We start from the raw sequence: 21,874 nt of genomic DNA, 5'->3' as shown, positions 1-21,874 counted from the left end.
CCGACTGCAGTTTCCCTCCCCTCCTCTCCTCTGAGTCCCTCATCCTGGCCCTCCTTACCCCCTCCATCCATTCTTCCCCTGTTTCTCTTCAGAAAAGGGTAGGCCTCTCATGGATATCAACCAACCATGACGTAGCAAGTTGCAGTGAGACTCGGTACCTCCTCTCTTATAAGGGAATCAAATTTATTTTTATTATTTTAAAATTGTGTGTGTGTGTGTGTGTGTGTGTGTGTGTGTGCTGGTGTGGGAGGGTGGCTGCTGGGGCCATGAGGGTTGGATACCCATGGATCTGGAATAATAGGTGGTTGTGAGCCACCTGGTGCGGGCACTGGGAAGTCCAATCAATTATTCAATACTGATGATACTATTGACTTTTTTGGGTGTTCCATAAGCACACTTGGAGGTCAAAGGCAATGAAGATATAGGGACTAAAAATACAGCCAATGTTTTGGTCAGTTATATGCCAGGGTATGATGGAGTATCTCTCAAGATGCTCTGACAAATCACCCATCCTCTTGATCAAAGAATCTGTGGAGCCCTAGAAGTTGGACTCTACCCGTATACATTCCAAAAAGTGGAAGTTGGGAACAGAGGCAAATTGTTCTCAAAACTATCAAGGGAAGCCACATGCTCAGCAAGACCATGACCCACCCCAGTAGATGACACAACTAGTCAGGAAGGAAGAGTAAAGGAGCAAATTCATTCACTACTAATTTTATTGAGACAGGGTCTTATGTAGCCATGTCTGGCCTGAAACTCACTATGTAGACTGGATTTGAACTCACAAAGAGCCCCCTGCCTCTGTCTCCTGAGCACTTGGATTAAAGGTGGTCACCACCATGCCTGGCTCAGTTTTCATTTTTGGAGACAGAGTTTCAGTCTGTAGCCCTGGCTCTCCTGGAACTCACTGTGTAGACCAGGCTAGCTCGCCAAGACTTAAAGCAATTTAAACTGCAGCTTTCTAAACCCTATAACATTCAGTTTTCACTTTAATTTGAATTTACTTCAAATTAATTGTATTTAGTAAGTTCTATCACTTAATTAGAAAGAATGACAATTTTCACATTATGTAACCATTTCAAAACACATGCAGAGGTTTGTGAAGTCTAGGATGACCAGTGGTACTCCTAAATGTGAAATCAAACCAAGATCCACATTGTTGTTAAGGGGACACACTATTATATGTTATTATTAGGTTTCCATATCTTACAAGAATATGTTTCTATTTCCTAAGCCTAATGTATCCTGCAGACCATTTTTTCAGTGTAGCCTGAACTTGTGATCCCATGATGTATACCCACCACTTTGCCTTGCTAAACTCCTGAACTTGTGATATATGACTGCCCTTTGCCTTATGAAATGTATCTTCCCAGATACCTTGATGACTCCCCTTTTGCGTGATGTGTTCTTGCAATTATCTACCCCACAGGCATCCTTCAACCCTGAGTCCCCCACTCTTCTGTCCAGGTGCTAACAGCCAATTATCTCAACAGATGTTTTCTACCAACCCTAAGCCTCCCCCATAAAAGGGACCTCGAAAGTTGGTGAGGGGCTGCTCTCTGAAATTCCAACTTTGGAAGAGGCAGCCAACTGGCCAGTCTAAATAAAGTTTGATTGATCAGACAGCTGTGGAAATGGTGTCTTCTCAGGTCTAACACTGTCTACACAAGGAAGGAAGCAATCCTGAACACACAGTGGAGTGCCTTCCCCCTTCCCCTTCTCCTCTCCTCCGCTTCTGGACAGGAATAAAGAGAACACCACTTAGAAGGTGACCTCTGCCTTCCTCTCAAGCCATGATGACCTCTCTAACTTTACCATAGATATGTTGCTACCGCCTTATTCTGCAAGCACTCCTCTCAAGGTTCGTGTATTCTTTCCCCTCTATTTTCTCTACACTGGGTAGACTCCCTCTCCTGGTTCCTTCACTGGTATTTTGCTCCTTTTAAAATGTGGTACTGAGGACAGATAGAAAGACTAGGGAACCATAGTGATGAAGGAAGAGAAGTATGGGAGAGGGAAGAGCCTCTGTTTCCAGGATTTGTTCTGCCTCTTCTGCTGAGAAAAGAAACTTCAACTCTGGAGGCAAGAGGCAAGCTGGTGTGAGTTCAATACCACCCTTGCCTACAGAGTGAGTTCCAGGACAGCCAAGGCTACACATAGAAACCCTATCTCAAGCTGGGCGTTGGTGGTGCACGCCTTTAATCCCAGCACTCGGGAGGCAGAGGCAGGCAGATCTCTGTGAGTTCGAGGCCAGCCTGGTCTACAGAGCGAGTTCCAGGACAGCCTCCAAAACAATACAGAGAAACCCTGTCTTGAAAAAAACAAACAAAAAAAGAAACCCTGTCTCAAAACACCAAAAACTAAACAAACAAAAAACCTCCAAATACGAAAAAAAAGGAAACTTCAGATGTTACCGATAAATCTCAAATGGCCCATGGGCAGTAAGTAAACTGTGCTTACTTGGGACAAAATGATGTACGATTTTGAATTTCTAGTATTCTCCTCTCATTTCTAAATCTAAACAACCTCCTGCCCCCATTCATCTTACAACATTGTTTACTGAAGGAAATTCTACAGCTTTTGTGTATGTCTGGGAGGGCACAAATGCCAAGGGTAACTGTGGGATTGGTTCTCTCCTTTCACCTTCTCATGGATCTTGAACTTAAGTCTTGTAGCCTTTACCCACTGAGCCATCTCACAGACATGTCCACAAGTCCCACTTTAAAATATCCTCTCTCAAACTGGACATGTACTGCACACCTTTAATGCCAGTACTTGGGAGGTATAGGAAGTTTGAGTTTGAGGCCAGCTTGGTCTACAGAGCTAACATTCCAGAACAGCCAGTGCTACACAGAGAGACATTGTCTCAAAAAAAAACCATAAAAGTTAATCAAATAAAATATCTCCTCCCTTGATAGAGCAGTTAGACCACACCTAACTTATTTTTTATAATAATTTTTTTTTCTGGAGCTAGAGAGTTGGCTCAGCAGTTAAGAATACTGGCTGCTGCCGGGCGTTGGTGGTGCACGCCTTTAATCCCAGTACTCGGGAGGCAGAGGCAGGTGGATCTCTGTGAGTTCGAGGCCAGCCTGGTCTACAGAGCGAGTTCCAGGACAGCCTCCAAAGCCATAGACAAACCCTGTCTCGAAAAACCAAAAAAAAAAAAAAAAAAAAAGAATACTGGCTGCTCTTCCAGAAGACCTGGATTCAATTCCCAACACCCTCATGGCAGCTCACAACCATCTGTAACTTGAGTTCCAAGGGATCTGTTGCCCTGTTCTGGCTTCCATAGGCAACAATCACACACATGGTACACAAGCATACATACAGCCAAAAAAAGTCATATATATTTTATTATATATGTATATATAATAAGATAATAAATAGAAATTAAAATTTTTCTTTTCTTTCTTTCATTTTTCAAGACAGGATTTCTCTGTGTAGCCTTGGTTTTCCTGGAACTTGCTTTGTAGATCACACTGGTCTCAAACTCAAGAGATCCACCTGACTCTGCCTCCCAAGTGCTAGGATTAAATAAATATACCACCACCACCACTAGTCTTAAAATATTTCTTTCTTTTTTTATGTGTATGGGTGTGTTGCCTACATATATGTCTGTCTGTGTACCATGCCCATGTAGTGTCTGCAGAGGCTGGACAAAGGCGTCAGATCTCTTGGGGATACCATTATAGAGGGCTGTGAGCTGCTATGTAGATGCTGAGATTCAAACCTGGGTCCTTTGGAAGAGCAGTCAATACTCTTAACTGCTGAGCCAGGTCTTCAGTCCCATTTAATGTAATTGTTGAGATAGGGTCTTACTAAGTTGTTTGACCTGGTCTTGAATTTATTCTGTATCCCAGGCTGATCTGGAAGTTACAGTAGTCTTCTTTCAGCCTCCTGAGTAGCTGGAATTACTGACTTGTGCAATGGGGCCCAGCCTTTTTTTTTATATAGGAAAAGAAAATGGCAACAAAAAATTAGGGACATTCCCCTGAGTGAGTAGAATAATTAGCAGTACTGTAGTAGTAAATTCACCTTATAATAGTAAAAAATGACATCTATTGTGGGGATTTAACATTATAATGAGACATGTCACACATGATAAGAGAGTGAGTGAAGGCTCAGATGAACTCTACATCTACATATGAAGGTTCCAAGAACTAGGTCCTTCCTACTTGGGAAAAACTGTAAAATCTTTCTTTTTCTCATTTGAGACAGCTTTGGAACATGCTTTTTATCCCTTGAACTGGATCATAAGAATAAAAGGCCTTGTTCCCTCCTGTGAACTGTGCCTTTGCCTGATTCTTCTGATAGAGAGCATAAGAACCCCAAGATACAGTGTGAACTCGAAACCCAGACACCTGCTAAAAGAAGCCTGTGAATGTCTAATTAAAAGACTAGACTTAATGGGACAGAAAAGCTCCGCTTACAGCCAATAGCTACAATCCCAGCACTAGGGAAGGAAGCATCAAAGAAAGATGAGAGGTCACAAGATGAAGGCAGGAGCAGGTAACTGTCTTAAAAACCAAAAGAAGAAATGTAAGAAAGAAAGTGCAAAGGAAAGAAAGAAAACATGGTTTGCTGTTCATTTTCATCATAGTATGCTTGTAATGTTTTTTTTTTCTTTCTATCAGCAGTGTGCTGGAAAACACACGTTATTTATACCAGAGGCTGTTAGCATTGTATCACTTTGGCTATTATCCTTTATGGTGGTTTTGGAGATTGAGGGAGAGTCAAGTTTCTTTCCTAGCAGTTCTGGCCCAATTAGAGGGTACGTTATTGTCTTGACTCTGCTCTTGATCAGTTTGTCTCTCTCTCTCTTTTAGATTAGGATATAACTCGGTGCCCACGGGAAGGGAATTCCTTTTGCTTCGCTAAAATCTGCACATCACAGACCTACTGAGTGCAGCACCTAAGTCGAGCTTCTTGGCAGTTTGCCTTGGGGAGGGAGGCTTCTACCCGTGAACGCCCCTCTTGCCCCGCCTTCTGTGAACAGCGACCTGTACGGAATAGGTGTCAAGATGGCCGCTCTCGCGGAGGGCGCGGCCATGCTGGTCTCCTGACAACGTCACCACAGCTAAAAGTCTCTGCAGATCCCTAACTGCTCCTTGTTCAGTGCGAATACACTGTAACCATTCAGCCCTTATGCTTGTGTGCAAAATCAAAGGCTCTAGAAGGTGCAATATCGGGGCAAGGGCAGGAAATGGAAATGCGGTTGAAGTCTCTTGGCGCGCAGCGCTGAAGTGAGTGCTAGAGGGTTTATGGCGTGACAGTCACTCAGCTGATCTTCAAATGATGGCTTTGTTGCATTTGTGTGTGTGTGTGTGTGTGTGTGTGTGTGTGTGTGTTTGAGGGGGGTGAGACACTGCCAGTTTTTGGTCACATTGATGGTGAATGAAAGGGAATGGAAGTCTGTGGGGGTCAGGAATAAGGACCTCTGGGGTGTTCACTTTCCCTTCAAGCATCTTGACAGTGTGTCTGGATTCTTCTTCATCAGTCTCTACAGAAGCATACTAATTTTATGACTTGGTCCAAATAACAAATATTTGGCTTTGTTGATTCTCTTTGATGTGCTCTTTGTGTCCTACACCTGTACGGAATAGGTGTCAAGGGCAGCCATCTTGACACCTAATCCGTACAGGTCGCTGTTCACAGAAGGCGGGGCAAGAGGGGCGTTCACGGGTAGAAGCCTCCCTCCCCAAGGCAAGCTGCCAAGAAGCTCGATTTAGGCGCTGCACTCAGTAGGTCTGTGATGTGCAGAGTTTAGCGAAGCAAAAGGAATTCCCTACCCGTGGGAATCCCCCCCCCCCGTCCTCCCTTCCTCCCTCCCTTTTTGAGACAGGTTCTCAGTGTTATCATGTCTGGCAAGTCTCTATTTTCCGTTTCACTAAATTTTGACTATTAGCTGTACTATTTTATCTTTTGTTAACTTATACATTGAGTGTCAATTCATTAATGTTCAGCCCTTATTTAAAACAACAGCAACACATCTGCTTGAAGCTTGCTCGCCTACAATATCAACACTTTGGAGGCTAAGGCAGGAGGATTGCTACAAGTATGGCCAACCTGAGCTACACAGTGAGATACAACAAAATCTCTCTGGCAGTATACATCATCATATTATCATTGACCTTTTTGGCCAATCTTATTGACTGATCTTTTTAAAAATTTTATTTCTGTAGAGAGGGGCGCTCCTGCCAAGAGGCAGATGTGGAGGTCAGAGGCCAACCTTGCTGAATTGGTTCTCTCCTTCCATGTTTACATGGGCGTCAAGATTGAACTCAAGTTGTCAGGCTTTTGTATTCTCACCTACCCTGGTTGATTTTTTGATGTTTTTGAGAGGGTTGACTATTATTGTTATTGTTGTTGTCATGGAGTTTTGCTAGCCTACTGGTTCAAGTGATACTCCTGTGTCTCAGCTTCCCATGTAGGTAGAACTCCACGAGAGTCACAGAACACTGAGTGTTACACAGCTCAGATGGAAAGGTATCCTGGAACTCGGGAGCCAAGGACTACCACAAGTCACAGTAAGCATAGCAGTTTACAGCCTTGCCTCAGGGAGAGGCTGCCCCAGCGAATCAGCTCTGCTCTGGCAGCAAAGTGGTTACAGTTCAGCTCAGGTCCTTGGAGGGTAACAACTCCAAGGTAGCTAGGGGAAAGTTTCCCCAGTGAAAGTGTTCCAGCCCTGCTTTGCTCTCTGAGCTCTACTCTAGCTCCTGCTAAAAGTTGTTACTTCTTTCCTCTGCTCCATTCTGGTGAAGGAAGGTCTCACCCAAACCTCATAAGAGATTTATTGGGAGGGAAGCATCCAGGAGAGTGGCTGGTGGCAGAGGACAACTGGGCAGCTGGAACAGCCACAAGTTGAACAGGCACAGGGTTTACATAGGACTTTTTAGGGGCAGAGTTTTTCCAGGGAGATTTCTAGGGTGGGGACTGGTCTGATTTCAATCCCTGAGCTCAGACGACTAGGTTTCTGCACAGGTTTAGGGTCAGATTTGGCTCTGGTTTCAGGGCCAACGTGTGTTTCTTTTCACTGGTCCTTTTTAGCCTTTTGGCTCTAATTTTAGGGCCAGGGTGCATTTCTTTCATTGGCTCCGTGATTTTAGGGACAAAGTGTGTTTCTTTGGCACTGGTTGATTCAGGGTCAGGGTACATATCTTTGGTTCTGGTTGCAGGGCCAAAGTGTGTTTCTTTGGCTGGCCCTTTCCCCCTACACTCCAGACATGTGCCCTGCTAAGGGTTGACATTGTTTACGTATCAACTTATGCCGTGTCTATGTGACTATTTTGCATTTGTCAATTTTGGTCTTTTTAAATTTTGTGTTTTTAAAAGTAATTTTTTTCATGTTCATTTGTGTTTGGCTCACATGTATGTAAGTGTCAAGGTGTCAGATTCCCTGAAACTGGAAATTACTGACAGTTGTGAGCTGCCATGTGGTTGCTGGGAATTGAACCTGGGTCCTCTGGAACAGCAGCTAGTGCTCTTAATCACGAACCATCTCTCCAGCCCCTGTTTTTTTTTTCCGAGGCAGTGTTTCTCTGTATGGCCCTAGCTGTCCTGGAACTCATAGAGATCCCCCTGCCTCTACCTGCCATGTGCTACTCCTGCAAGGCCTTATTTGTTTTTAAATGAATAGAAAGGGCCTTTCTGTGTACCCCAGGCTATTTAGTAGTTCTAGGGTTATAGATATACACACAAGCACCACTATGGTTGTCCTTTTGAAATTACACTTTTGTTTATGTGTGTGTGTACACAATTTTAGGGAGTCAATTCTCTTCTTCCCCCACGTGGGTTCTAGGGATTGAGTTCAGATTCTCAGGATTGGCACTAAGTGCCTTTACCTGCTGATTCATCTCCCCAACCTATCTTTTATCTTTTAAGTTAATTAATGGATTAATTTATGTGTGATGAACTTATTAATTTGCTAAATAACTCATTAATTAATTGTCGGGCCTCGTGTACTTGTTCGCTTTTTTTTTTGAGACAGGATTTCTCTGTGACTTTGGAGGTTGTCCTGGAATTAGCTCTGTAGACCAGGCTGGTCTCAAACTCAAAGAGATCCGCCTGCCTCTGCCTCCCGAGTGCGCCACCGCCACCCGGTTCAGGCCTTGTGAAATAAGCTAGTATCACTGAACTACATCCCCAGCCCATTTAAACATTTTATTTTAATTACTTTTAAGTGTATGAATGTTTTGCTTGAATGTATGTCTGTGCATCATGTGCATCTTTGGTGCCTGAAGAGTCCAGAAGAGGGTGTCAGATCTTCTGGGACTGGAGTTACAGGCATTGGGAGCTACCATGTGGGTACTCCCTCTAGAAGAGCAGCCAGTGCTCGTAACTGCTGAGCCATCTCTCCAGCCCTACAAGTTTATTGCTATTTTATTATAATATTTAACTATTATTTAATGTATGTATTGCTATTTTATGAATGGATAGATTTTAAAAATCATTTATATTTTCCCATTGCTATTATAGAGGAAAAATTCTCTTCTAGCCAGGCGGTGGTGGTGCACACTTTTAATCCCAGCAGTTGGGAGGCAGAGTCAGGAGGATCTCTGTGAGTCTGAAGGCAACCTGATCTACAGAAGGAGTTCCAGGACAGTCAGGGCTACACAGAAAAACTCTGTTTAAAAATTTTAAACTAAAATCAGTTAAGAGCTAAGTAGCTCATGTGAAGCAAAAATCACTTATGAAACATTGTCCAAAAAGTACAATGTTGAAGCTGCTGTTAGTGAAACTAGTAAAAGGGGTTGAGGGTGTAGGTCAGTTTAAATTTTTTAAAGATTTATTATATATACAGTTTTCTGCTTGCACACCAGAAGACAGCATTGTTATGCCAAGTTCATGAGACTCCAAAAAAGACCACCAAGGAGCTGACTCACTGATGTAAGTGCATAAGTCACAAGCCTCGGCAGGGACCTTGTCCAGTAAACTGGCACAGCAGCTGCAGGAAAAGGGTCCTGGCCTCAGTTGTAAGGGGTTTATAAAGGAAAAAGCCACAAGCCTTGGCCGTTCAGGTTGGGTAAGAGTAGGTGACCTTTGGATTCATTGACTAGAGGCTAGGGGAATTTCAAAATTGTTACTAATAGTTGCCCACAGGGACAGTTGTGATGAGATGTTATTTACCAAAATTACTCATTGCTTGACCATCCAGATGGGGTCACTTTGTCCGGAGTAGGCACAGTTTGGGTGCTCCTTGGAACTGTTTATGATTCCTTGGCTGAAGCTGAATCAGCCTTGTGCCACACAGGGAATTTCTCAGGGTGACTTTTTCTGTGGATGGAGTTAACTCCATCCTCTCCAGCTTACCTTGTTCTTACAGGCATCAGATCTCATTATAGATGGTTGTGAGCCACCATGTGGTTGCCAGGAATTGAACTCAGGACCTCTGAACCATCTCTCCAACAATGTCTCACTGTGTATAGCTCTGCTGCTCTGGAACTCACTATGTAGATCAGGATGGCTTTAAATTCATAGAGCTCTATTTGCCTGCCTCTGCCACCTAAGTGTTGGGATTAAAGGCAGGCACTATCATGTCTTGCATAGTTTGAAATTTCATTAATAATGGTTGCTGAATTGTATAAGATGCTTAATTTGTTGCTATAATAACAATAGCATTAATATTCAACCATCGTCTTTTGGAAAGAAGCTGTGATGACTATTCTTAGTTAACTCGACTGCCATCTGGAATTCACTAAAACCCAAGCACTTGGGTTTACCTGTGAGGAATTTTTCTTTGTAGGATTATTTGTGAGGTAGGAGACCTGCCTTAAATCCAGGTAATTTAAGGTCAGAAGACCCACCCTAAATCTGGGCCACACCTCCTGGTGACAGCCATATAAAAGGACATGGAAGAAGGAAGCTTCTGCTTGCCCTCTATCTTGCTGTCAACTTCATCTATCTCCTTTTTTTCTTTTTTTTTTGGTTTTTGAGACAGGGTTTTTCTGTGTAGCTTTGGAGGCTGTCCTGGAACTCTCTTTGTAGACCAGGCTGGCCTGGAACTCAGAGAGATCAGCCTGCCTCTGCCTCCTGAGTGCTGGGATTAAAGGCGTGCGCCACCAACGCCCGGCTTCCTTTCTTTCATTCTTGATGTACTATTCTGTGTTTGTCTGTTTGGCAGCTCCCTGGCTGGTTGACTGGCCCTGGGCATCTTCCAGTCTTTCTCCCTCATTCCCTTTCTTCTCCTACTTATTCTCTCTGCTGCCAGTCCCACCTATCGCTCTACTACTTAGCTATTGGTTGTTCAGCTTTCTATTAGATCAGCCAGTTGCCTTAGGTGGGCAAAGTAAAACAGCAACACATCTTTATATAATTAAACAAATGCAGCATAAACAAATGTGACACACCTTTACATAATTAAAGTGATTTCCACAACATAAACAAATACAACACACCTTTATATAACCACAGTAATATTCCACAACATAAACAAATACAACACACCTTTACACAAAATTAAATATTCCACAACATTTCCCTGTTTTTGTCTAAATAAAAAGGAAGGGTTTTAACTTTAACATATTAGAACTATATACAATAAGAACAATTATCAATTAAGAATTATATATACAATACTCAATCCATTTGCATTTGGCTAATTCAGAGAAAATACTGACTTATCTGTCCTATCTTGGTGAGTTCAAAGTTTTGTACCTAATTTATCTTATGTCATAACTAAATAAAACTATACCTATTTAGTCTTCAACTTCATCAAAGACTCCAGAAAGATGAAATATTACCTGAGTAAATAGGAAGTGCAGAGCGAGCAACCTCCAAAAGTATAGAAATGACAGAAGTAGCCGGCTGTCTGGACAGCCATCCAATGTTCCTCTTCAACCTACAGGCCTAGAATATATGGCAGACTTTTCTATGAAGTAGGGATTTTGAAGGACTGTCCTGCCTTGTCTTGGCAGAGTTTGGCATTCACTTCCCTTTGTTTCATGCATGCCCAATTTGAACAGTATACTTATTTTTTTTCTCTTTGCTCTGTAGGGGCCTGCCACCCAGCTCTCAAATAAATACATGGAGACTTCTTTCTTATGAAGAATAGGAAGCACACCCTCTTAATCAAGAGTAGTTTGCCTTGGCTAGGCCCTTCAATTGGAGTGACAGTCCCTTCTCTTTGGGCCCCCCGTCTCAGGAAAAAAATACTGGCCTCATATTGAAAGACCCCTACCCAGGGCCCCCTAGGAAAAGAAAAGCAAGGCCAGGCCGTTGCCTAATGAAAGAAACCCAGACCAGGTGTCTCACCCTCAAAACAGGATGTCTGTGATCACTATAGCAGTCATGGGACCCGGATAATAATTGCTGAAGCGTGCTGGGAACTTTCATATGACAATACTAGAAAACCTAGTCCTTGGCAACTACCCTGGCCCCCAATTGTGTCTATGATCACCATAGTAGTCATGGGACCAGGATAATAATTGCTGAAGTATGCCTGGGTCTTTCATAAAGTAATACCAGGAAACTTAGTCCGTGGGAACTACCCCTGCCCCCAAGATGAGCCAATGAAATGCCTGTTACTTATGTAACCATTGAAACTCTATAAATATTGTACTCCCTAAAAGCCCGGTATGCTCTGCACCCGAGTTGCAGTAGCATCCGCAGACGTCTGTGTACTCAATAAATCACCTCTTGCATTTGCAGCCAGTGGTCTGGCCCCGGTTCTTGGGCAGAGGGTTCGGTTCAGTGCCCGGCGCTTTGATGCCGAGGTTTTTCATTGGAGCTTCCACCGAGATTTCTGCCCCAGAACCACCAGTGCCACCGGGAGGTAAGCTAGCCGGCACCCTGTCTGCTTTGTTCTTTGTTATATGTATGTATGTTGATCTGTCTCCGAGCAGGTTGGCTACGTAGTCATTCAGTAACTAGGGCGGCTTGAGAAGGGGCTGACGAGCCCAGACTTCTCCCCCGCCACCCTGGCAGACGTGCCAGGGATCTGGAGAGCTCAATTGTTTGGAGTTCATGGGCCTGAAAAGGGAAAAACAGGACCACTACTCCTGTTGACCCGTCTGAGTATTTACTTTCGGTTCTCCGCCGAAAGCGCGCAGCATGGCAGCATGTCTGGTTGTGAGTTGCTTAATTGTGTTATTTGTCTTGTTCGTCTATTTGTCTTTGTATTTTGAGTTTTCTGATTCAAGCATGGGACAAACCATAACCACCCCTTTGAGCCTTACTTTAGATCACTGGAATGAAGTGCAGATTCGTGCCTCTAACCAGTATAAACTACACATCTGAGTGGCCAACCTTCGATGTGGGCTGGCCACGGGATTGGACCTTTAACCTAGAAATTATCTTACAGGTTTAGGATCGGGTCTTTGACAAGGGACCCCATGGACACCTGGACCAGATAGCATACATTGTTATTTGGGAAAATTTGGCTAAAGACCCCCGACATGGGCAGCCCTGTTTGTGACTCTCCTACCTCCTCCGAAGGCAGGGAGAAAACCATCGGCTCCTCCCCTCCCCCCTTCTTCACCCTTGGTCCCTGTCCCAGCTCCAGATCATCATCTACTCCTAGATGATGCAGTTCTCATAGAAATCTTACAAGGGGAAAACTACAAGTAACAAGTTTTGTAAAGTTAATTTAAATTTGCTAATAGGTTTTCATGTTCAGGATAAATAATTTTTCAACCTTGTTGATAAGGTGACTTTCACATTAAGACAGCTGTTGCATGCCAATTTTTTTTATGTGTGTGTACAATTGGTTGAGTATCTAATATGCCCCAGGTTCAGTAACTAAACAATTCTTTTTATAAGTTGGTCCTATGGCTGAGGACTTTGGCCAAGCCTAGCTAGTCACTGGCCCATCTTATCCCTCTGTCTCTGTTCTTGCCCGCCTATACACATGGTGCAGGTCAGGGGTCTTCTCTTGCTGCCCTAAACACATGGCATGCTGGGCAAAAGTCTCTCCCACCATGTGCCATGGTATAGAACATGCTGCAACAGGGTCTCCTATCCCTGAGCATGCAGTGAGGCAGCTGCTCTGTTCTCCAACTGCTGCTGCAGCCCTCACAGCTTCTCTGATCTATCAGGTTTTCACCCAATATCTGACTTCTGAGTCCTTATTGGTATAGGTAAAAAAAAAACCAACACTATCCATTCTGACCCTGACAGCAAGGATTTCTGTATGACTGACTTTCTGATGACTACATAGCAAATCAACCCCTCCTAAGAAAGCCAAGCTCTACAGCTGTAGCTGGACTTTTTCGTCTGGACCACCAGCTCCCAATAATGAAATAGAAACTTACTATTAATTGTGAAAGCTTTGCTGATAGCTTGGGCTTGTTTCTAACTAGCTCTTATAACTTAAAAAGCTGTGAGGTGTGCAGGATGTGAGGATGGGGGTCTCTCTCTCTCTCTCTCTCTCTCTCTGTCTCTATCTCTCTGTCTCTCTGTCTCTCTGCCCCACGCACATGGCGTGCTGGCAAAGGATCTGCCAGCTTTTCCCTCCACCAGAGCTCCCTGCTCAAACACACAGGGCTGGAGCAGGTAAGCCATTTGGCCAGATCCGGTCTTTCCACAGAAACTAAATGGCTTTAAAGTTATAACTACAAGAGAAAAAATTGTAAACTGTTTACTATGATGTTTCATTTCTACAAATGCTAAATTTCAAAAATTAATTTCTCAAAAATTATGTATGCTTGTTTTGTTGAAAAGTTCTATCTGTATTTTCTGTCATAATCTAAGTTTTATTACAAGCATAAAGCTAAAACCAAAGTGGTGCAGGTTGCCACTGTTTTACAGTCAGCCACATGCCAAGCTGGCCACATGGCTAGCTGGTAGCCATTTTAAAAGAGATACCTGATCCACCATCTTAACTAAAGGTGACCACATGGAAGTTATGAGGTACCATCCTATCAACAAGTTTTTATTTAGATTTAAAATGTTAATGTGAGGTAGAAAGTATAGGTGGGACTTCTGGGCAGACAGAGAGCTCTGGGAAGAAGAAAGGAGGAGTTGCCAGCCAGATGTGGAGGAAGCAGGATGGACAGTATGGAGATGAGGTAACGAGCCATGAGGAAGATTGTAGATTCAAAAATATGGGTTAATTTAAGTTATGAAAACTAGTTAGGAACAAGCCTAAGCTAATAAGCCTGAGCTTTCATAATTATTAATCAGTCTCAATGTCATTATTTGTGGGCTAGTGGTCCCAACAAAAAAGTACTACTATATTTGCCACTCCAACATGGGGCATGACCACACAGGCAGAGAGGTCACACCAGCACGTGCTACTGTAGTTGCCACCTGGGCCTCTCTGTGAGCACTTACAACAATTACTTGCCACTCATGGGGACTCAAGAAAGTGGGACCAACAACTTCCTAGGGCTTTTGTGGTAAATGTGACTTCTGCTGGTACCTGCTGACATAAGACTAGGCTCTTAGAGAACTAAGCAGGGTAAAGCGCCACCAGAGGCACACAACAGAGGGCCTACCTGCCACATAACAGTTTACCATTTGTTTCAAGTGGTCAGAGAATATGTCAGGTTCTTAGTAAATATGTTACTTAGAGAATATGTTAGGTCCAGATATCAAAATCCTCTAAAAAGTTAAAGTATGCTTAAAAAGGTACTTAGGTGCTGAAGAAAGAAAAAATGAGTATAAACAGTCATAAAAATAGTTTAAAAGTGAAAAGTAAATATATATCCACTTAAGGATGGGAAATACCATAACACAGGACATGTGGATCATATATAAGGCTTTGTTACCTTTAAATATCTTAAATGTTAATGCATAAATAATGACAGCTACTAAGAGATATTGGATTGTGAAAAGAGCTGCTAAATTAAACCAGCCAGTATATTTTAGAGATGTCTTAATTTTAAAATGGAACTTGGAAAATATGCTGCACTGGGGGAGAGATTTTGCTTTTGTTTCCACAGGAAACAAAAAGCTATGGATTTCTTCAAAATTAATAAAGATCACATTTGATCGGGGGAGACCTACTGAGGATTTTGGCTACAGACATGAGGGACAAAGCCAGAAAAGACTATAAGTCAGGTAACATGTATGCTGATCTCTCTGGATGAGGCATGATAAATCTTGTTAGCTATAGATTCCTCATGACTTACTATTACATGCCACCCTTTCAAATGATATGGATAGAGATTTTTATTACAGTTTGGTTATGCAATCCAAAGGGACTTATAAAGTGACAGATGCCTTTTACTTGCTCAAACATAGAACAAAAAACATCTTTAGCTGATTTGTGCACACACCACATTCCATACTTTGTTATTGCAGATACATTTGTTACATTTAATAATTTGTGTGTTTTAAGAAAAAGGACTAGACACCAATAAAGACAAGTAGCCCAGGTGAACAGCCTCTCAGAATGTCTCTGCTGGCGTTTCCTCGAAATTCTGCATCCAGGACAACTTCAAAGCTGCCAGCTGAGAGGGTCCAGGCTAATAGACTACTCTATCCAGGACTTCAGACAAGCCCTGTACTTTTCCATTACACAGAGATAACAAATGACACACCTAGTTTTCCTAGGAGTTGACCATTATCCCAATTATCTCCAAATTTTCTCAGGGTCCCCTAAAGATGCTGACATCCTCAGACAATAGTAAGTAATTTTAAGAACATGATACCAACATTCCCAAAAGATGGGGTAAGTAGTTTTTGATCATTCGGTAGGTTATGGATGTTTGTCATTACTTAGGGGGTTGCTTACATATTGTTACTGGTCATGGTAAGGGAGTAAACAAAGCAAGGGAGGTTAGATTCAATGATCTCTTTTAGAAAAGAAAAGGGGAATATAGAAATGATAGAATTAAAGGTAATGTGGTGATATCTTGTTTATACTCTAACAAATAAAGATTTCCTGAAAATCAGAGGGTGGAGCTAGCCACTATTTAGCCATAGAAGTCTGGAGGTCTGTACAGACAGACAGGAAGTGAGATGGTTAGGCCTTGAGAAGGGAATATAGGTGGGTGGAGACAGGAGCTCAGTCTCCTTTTGGTTGGAAAGTTTAGGAGGTGAGGTATGGCTGTGGTTTGCTCCTTTATCTCTCTGGTCTTTCAGCATTTAACCCTATATATGACTCCAGGCTTTTATTATTATTAAAACCTATTAGATTATTGAATCTATTTTAAACTAGAAAAAGTAACTACTAATCTCAAATAGTTTACATTGGTATAGATTTTTGTATATTGATACAAATTTAAGCGTGTTAGAACATACTCTATATGTTTTTATTCTTGTTCAAGGTATTTTTCATATTTTGATACAAATTTAAGGTTATTTTTGTTAGAAAATACTCTGTGTGTCTACTCTTGTTTAAGGTATTTTTGTATATTGATACAAATTTAAGATTATTTTTGTTATGTTGTCTATGTGTTTCTACTCTAGTTTAAGATATTGTACCTATAGAGCTCATTTAAAAATGTAATATAAAGTTCTAGTCTTTGAAAGGTATTTAGGATAATAAAGAAACACAGGTTAGTGGTTGGTCATCTATAACAATCAAACTTATAGTTATATTAGATATGTTTTCAAGGTCAAACATATATTTTAGATAGATGGATGGTCTTCAAAAACTTCAGAGACCTATAGAGTATAGCATTTAAGATGTTTTTAATAACATAAGGATTTTTATGACAGTGAGACACATCTGCCCCTGGCAGCACCAATTTACTTCAAAAAAGGATGATGGGCATTGATGAACCTTCATATGGAGTTTGCTAGTTTACTTTTATTGTGGCAGAGTTAGCCATTGGGCAAGAAACTGCCCCTCCCTTGACTACTGACAGTATGCTGTCCAAATTGGACTAGGAGAACACACACACACACACACACACACACACACACACAACTTCCAAACTTGGCCAAGACAAGGTAGGATAGCCCTTCAAAATTTCTGCTTCACAGAAAAGTCTGTTAGATATTTTAGGCCTGTATGTTGAAGATGGATACCCCAATGTTACAAAGGAACCTTGGGTTACTGCTCAGGAAACCAACTACTTCTGTCATTTCTATAGTTTTGAAGTTGCTTGTTCTATACTTTGTGTTTACTCAGTTAATATTATTTCTTTCTTGGGTCTCTGATGGGGTTGAAGATGAGATAGTTATAGCTGCAGTTTTCCTTGTTAACCAAATTCAGAAAAAAATCACAAAAGAAATACAACATGTAGAAGGTTGAGAGTCATAAAAGCTTAAGTTTAAGAAAATATTTCAAGGTCTAAAAGAATATTTTTAGGCTGGTAATACAAGATATGATAGAAAGTGAATTAGGTCAGGTGGTGGTGGTGCATGCTTTTCATCCCCAGCACTCAGGAGGCAGAGACAGGCTAATTTCTGTGAGTTCGAAGCCGGCCTGGTCTACAGAGCTAGTTCCAGGACAGGCTCCAAAGCAATACAGAAAAACCCTGTCTCAAAAAACCAAAAAAGGAAGTGAATTTTTTTTTTTTGGTTTTTACGAGACAGGGTTTCTCTGTATTGTTTTGGAGCCTGTCGGTCCAGCCTGGCCTTGAACTCACAGAGATCTGCATGCCTCTGCCTCCCGAGTGCTGGGATTAAAGGCGTGCGCCACCACTGCCCGACAGGAAGTGAATTATATACAAAAGTTTGGACTCACCAAGATAGGATAGATAATGGAGCATTTCTCTGAATTTGCCAAATGCAAATGGACTAGACATTGTGAATGAAATTCTTATGTGATCATTTTTCTTTTTGTATATCGTTTTACTATGTTAGAGTTAAAATTTTTCCTTTTTATTTAGACAAAAAGGGGAAAATATTGTGGGATATTTGTACACTATGTGAAAATGTATTGCTGTGATTGGTGTAATAAAAGCTGAATAGCCAATAGCTAGGCAGGAGGTATAGGCAGGACTTCCAACACAGAGAGAGCTCTGGGAAGAAGAAAGGTGGATTTGCCAGAAGATGCAGAGAGAAAACAGGAGATGCAAGATGGAAGAGAGGTAACGCCTTGTTGAGACAAGCCTAACCTAAAGACCAAGCTTTCATAATAATAAGTTTCTGGGTTATTATTTTCAGGCTGGCAGCCCAAAGATAGTCCGACAAGGAAGCTTGCTACAGAGTTCAGCATAGATTTATTAAGGAAAAGTGAAAAAGAACTCCCAAGGGTAGGAGGGGCTGCAATGGAGAATACTCTGTATGGGGCTTTTGGAGACAGGGTCTTGCTATGTAGCTTTGGCTGACTTGTAATCATGGCATTACTCTTGCTTCAGTCTCCATTGATCACAAGTGTGTGCCACCATATCTGAATATGTGTCTTTTGAAGCAATTATAGATTCAGCGGCAGTGTGTGGTTTACAGTTTTCCCCAGTGGTAATCCTGTGAAACCTTTGTGGATCATTTCTTGGATTCTCACACACAGAACATTTCTATGGCCACAAGGATCTCTCCTCTTTTTTCCATCGTTGGGGACGGAATCAGGGCCTTGTGAAGCCTATGCAAATACTTTATTATTGAACTGCACCTGTGTCTCTTATTTTACCTTTAAAAGCCAAGCCAATTTCCTTTTTGTGTCTTAATTCATGGCAGTCATTAGTGTAATGAGCATTCTTCCCACCAGCCTGGTCCCAGAGCTGTGTCAGTCCCAAATGAACATGCAGGGTGCTATATTAATTATGAAGCTGTTGGTCATTTGCTATGGCTTCTTCTTGTCTATCTCATGTGGTCTTCTCTTACCTGAGAAAGGGTCTGGACCTCTTACTCCTCTCACATCCTTCATGGTGACTCTCTACCCTTTACTACATTTCCCAGAATCCTCCTCGACTCCTAGTTCCACTTATCTTGCTTCACTGTTGCCCAGCAGTGCTTTATTTATCAACCAATAAGACAAAACATATACACAGAAGGACTTCCCCCATCACATTAGTATGTTGTCTAATACAGTACAGTACAGTTGCATCATATCAAGAATATTATATAATCACACCATGCACTTTATGCTTTTTGGGGATTCACTATTTTCACTCTGCATAATTCTCCATAGCTTCACCCAGATTGCTGTATGTGACACAACAGTTTGTTCATTCTTATTTCTAAATAGTATTCCATAGTGTGGATAGAATACATTTTAGTCATTCATTGGCTAAAGAATGTTTTAGTTGTTTCTGTGGCACAGTGCAAGGAGCAGTAGACTACTTGAGCTAGAGTGCCAAGAAGACTGTCATTTACAGTAAAGTGGGTGGAACTGAAGGACATTATGTTAGGTAAATAAGACAAATGTAAAAATTCCTTTACATGTGGATGTTATAAATGTTAATTGGAATGTACAATAGTGATTAATAGAGGCTGGGAGTATATTAATAGAGAGAAGAGTATGTAGTGGAAGATTATATAGCAGACACCCAAATATAATTTGATGGTAATCTTTCTTTAAAAATTTTTTTTGCAGTTCTGAAACTTGGTATTTAACTGAGGACAACTTTGGACTTCTAATTTTCTTGCCTCTGCCTCCTGAGGTTTACAGATATGCTAGGATTACAGATATGCACCCCACAATTGTTTTATGCAGCACTGGTGATTGAACCCATGGTTTTCTGCATTTAGGCAAGCCACATCCCAGATCCATAGCACAATTTTCTTGTCATACTGTACTGTATATGATTCAGCAAATTTACCTTGTGTGTTCAAAACTTGTGTCTTGTGATCTTGCCCCATAGTCCCAGGGTATTAGTATTGTTTTGAGGTAAGGTCTCTATGTAGTAGAGACTAGCTTTGAACTCCTGATGTTTTCACTTACAAGTGGTAGAATTACAGTTGTGGGAGACTATACCCAACATTTTCTTCGAGTCTCTGTGTATAGTACAGGTAAGCCTAGAATTCTGTAGCTCAGGCTGGTCTCAAGCTCATAATCTTTGTTTATACATTATATATACACATATATGATTTATATTACATTTCTGGGATCAAACCTAGGGTCTTCTACATTCCAGGAAAGTGTCTTACTATTGAGCTACATCCTCAGACCTTTCTGATTTTTCATTTTTTTTTTGCATCCAAGTCTTGCTATACAGCCCAAGCTGGCCTAGAACTCATTATCCTTTTGTCTTTGCCTCTTCAGTGCTAGGATTACAGGAGTGTGCCACTATACTTGGTGGCTAACTTTATATATGTCCATAATTTTTAGTGTGTGTGTGTGTCTGTGTGTGTGTGTGTGTGTGTGTGTTGCCATGGTGTATATGTAGAAGTCAAGAGGACAACCTGTGGGAGTTGGTTCTCTCCTTTTCTGTTGAATTGAGGGAATGAACTCAGTTTATTATGTTTGGTAGCAAAGGCCCTTACCCACTGAGCAATCTTGCAACTCTCTTTCTTTCTTTCTTTCTTTCTTTCTTTCTTTCTTTCTTTCTTTCTTTCTTTCTTTCTTTCTTCCTTTCTTTCTTTCTTTCTTTCTTTGGTTTTTTGAGACAGGGTTTCTCTGTATTGTTTTGGAGGCTGTCCTGGAACTCGCTCTGTAGACCAGGCTGGCCTTGAACTCACAGAGATCCGCCTGCCTCTTTCTCCCGAGTGCTGAGATTAAAGGCGTGTGCCACCAGCGCCCAGCTGCCAACCCTCTTTCTTTTTTTAAAAATATTTTATTTATTTATTTATTTATTTATTTATTTATTTATTGTCTATACAGTCTTCTGCCTGCATGCCAGCAGAGGGCACCAGATCTCATTCAAGGTGGTTGTTAGCCACCTTGCGGTTGCCGGGAATTGAACTCAGGACCTCTGGAAGAACAGTCAGTGGTCTTAACTGCTGAGCCATCTCTCAAGCCCCCCAACCCTCTTTCTTTATACAAACTTATTTACAGCCACACACACACACACACACACACACACTATATATATATATATGTATATATATCAAATTATCACATAGTATCAAGTAAGTTTGTATAAACAAAATAATAGTCCTATGGTATGTAAGGCTCCAAGTTCAAGCCACAGCCCATATATATACATATATATATATATATGTGTGTGTGTGTGTGTGTGTGTGTGTGTGTGTGTGTGTGTGTGTTTAGATTTGTTTTCTTTGAAAGGTTTCCTGTAGCCCACACTGACCTGAAACTTGCTATGTAGCCAAGGATGGTTCTGGTCTTCCCACCTCCTCCTAAGTACTGGGTGCCACTGTCAGTCTAATAATTAGTAAATTAACATGGTGACAGAGTTTTTCGGGATTCTTTTCTAAAGTACAGTATCAAGTAAGACATGGACCAAGGTATCCAGCATGGCTCTTTCCATTCAGGTCCCAATGCGGTTGCATTGAGAAGATTAATATTTCTCATGTGCCCTGCTCTGATCACTGTAGACTGTCATTATAGGGATCTGTGTCCTTCGAGGATGTAGCTGTGGATTTCACCCAACAAGAGTGGCACAGACTGGGCTCTACCCAGAGAACACGCACAAGGATGTGATGCTGGAGACCTACAGTCACTTGGCATCTGTGGGTGAGGATGAGTGTGTATGGGTAACCCCTGGGAGCATGTGGTTATTGTCATTTGTGCCACCACTGAAGTTTAGTGACAGTTTTAGAAGTTCAGGTTACAGCTAAATGAGCAGTTTTAGGGCTCCAGAAAGAATGTGTGTTCTCGTGTCCCCAAATGTAAGGTTTAAGTGGACCCTTTCCTTGTGCAGCTCATGAAGATTCACTTTCCTCCTCCTCCATCAGATGCTCTAATGCTCAAACCTCTTGACTCATGACCTGTGCCATTTTCCATTAACAGGCCTCTGTGTGGCCAAACCAGACATGATCTTCAAGTTAGAGTGGGGAGAAGAACTCTGGATATTAGAAGAGGAATCCTCAGGTTATGATTACTCAGGTGTGTGGGCAAGAACCAGAAACATTGAACACATGGTAAGCCATTCCCAAGGAATTTAGGTAAAAGGGCATCATTATGTAATATTTTAGGGGTCTT

The 21,874-nt window shown here is 41.8% G+C and overlaps 1 protein-coding gene across 1 annotated transcript; it reads left to right on the top strand.

Moving 5' to 3' along the window:
• Positions 1-1,634: 1,634 nt before the first annotated feature.
• On the top strand, positions 1,635-21,837 carry LOC101831537 (zinc finger protein 157). The gene is given in 4 exon segments (XM_040733661.1): positions 1,635-1,649; positions 21,281-21,356; positions 21,359-21,406; positions 21,683-21,837. Coding segments are annotated over 4 exon segments (294 nt in total).
• The last annotated feature ends 37 nt before the right edge of the window (positions 21,838-21,874 follow it).

The sequence above is a fragment of the Mesocricetus auratus genome, unplaced genomic scaffold, assembly GCF_017639785.1.
Source record: "Mesocricetus auratus isolate SY011 unplaced genomic scaffold, BCM_Maur_2.0 Super-Scaffold_100033, whole genome shotgun sequence".
NCBI lineage: Eukaryota > Metazoa > Chordata > Mammalia > Rodentia > Cricetidae > Mesocricetus > Mesocricetus auratus.
Note: the sequence above shows the minus strand (reverse complement) of the source record. Positions and strands in the feature narration are given on the sequence as shown.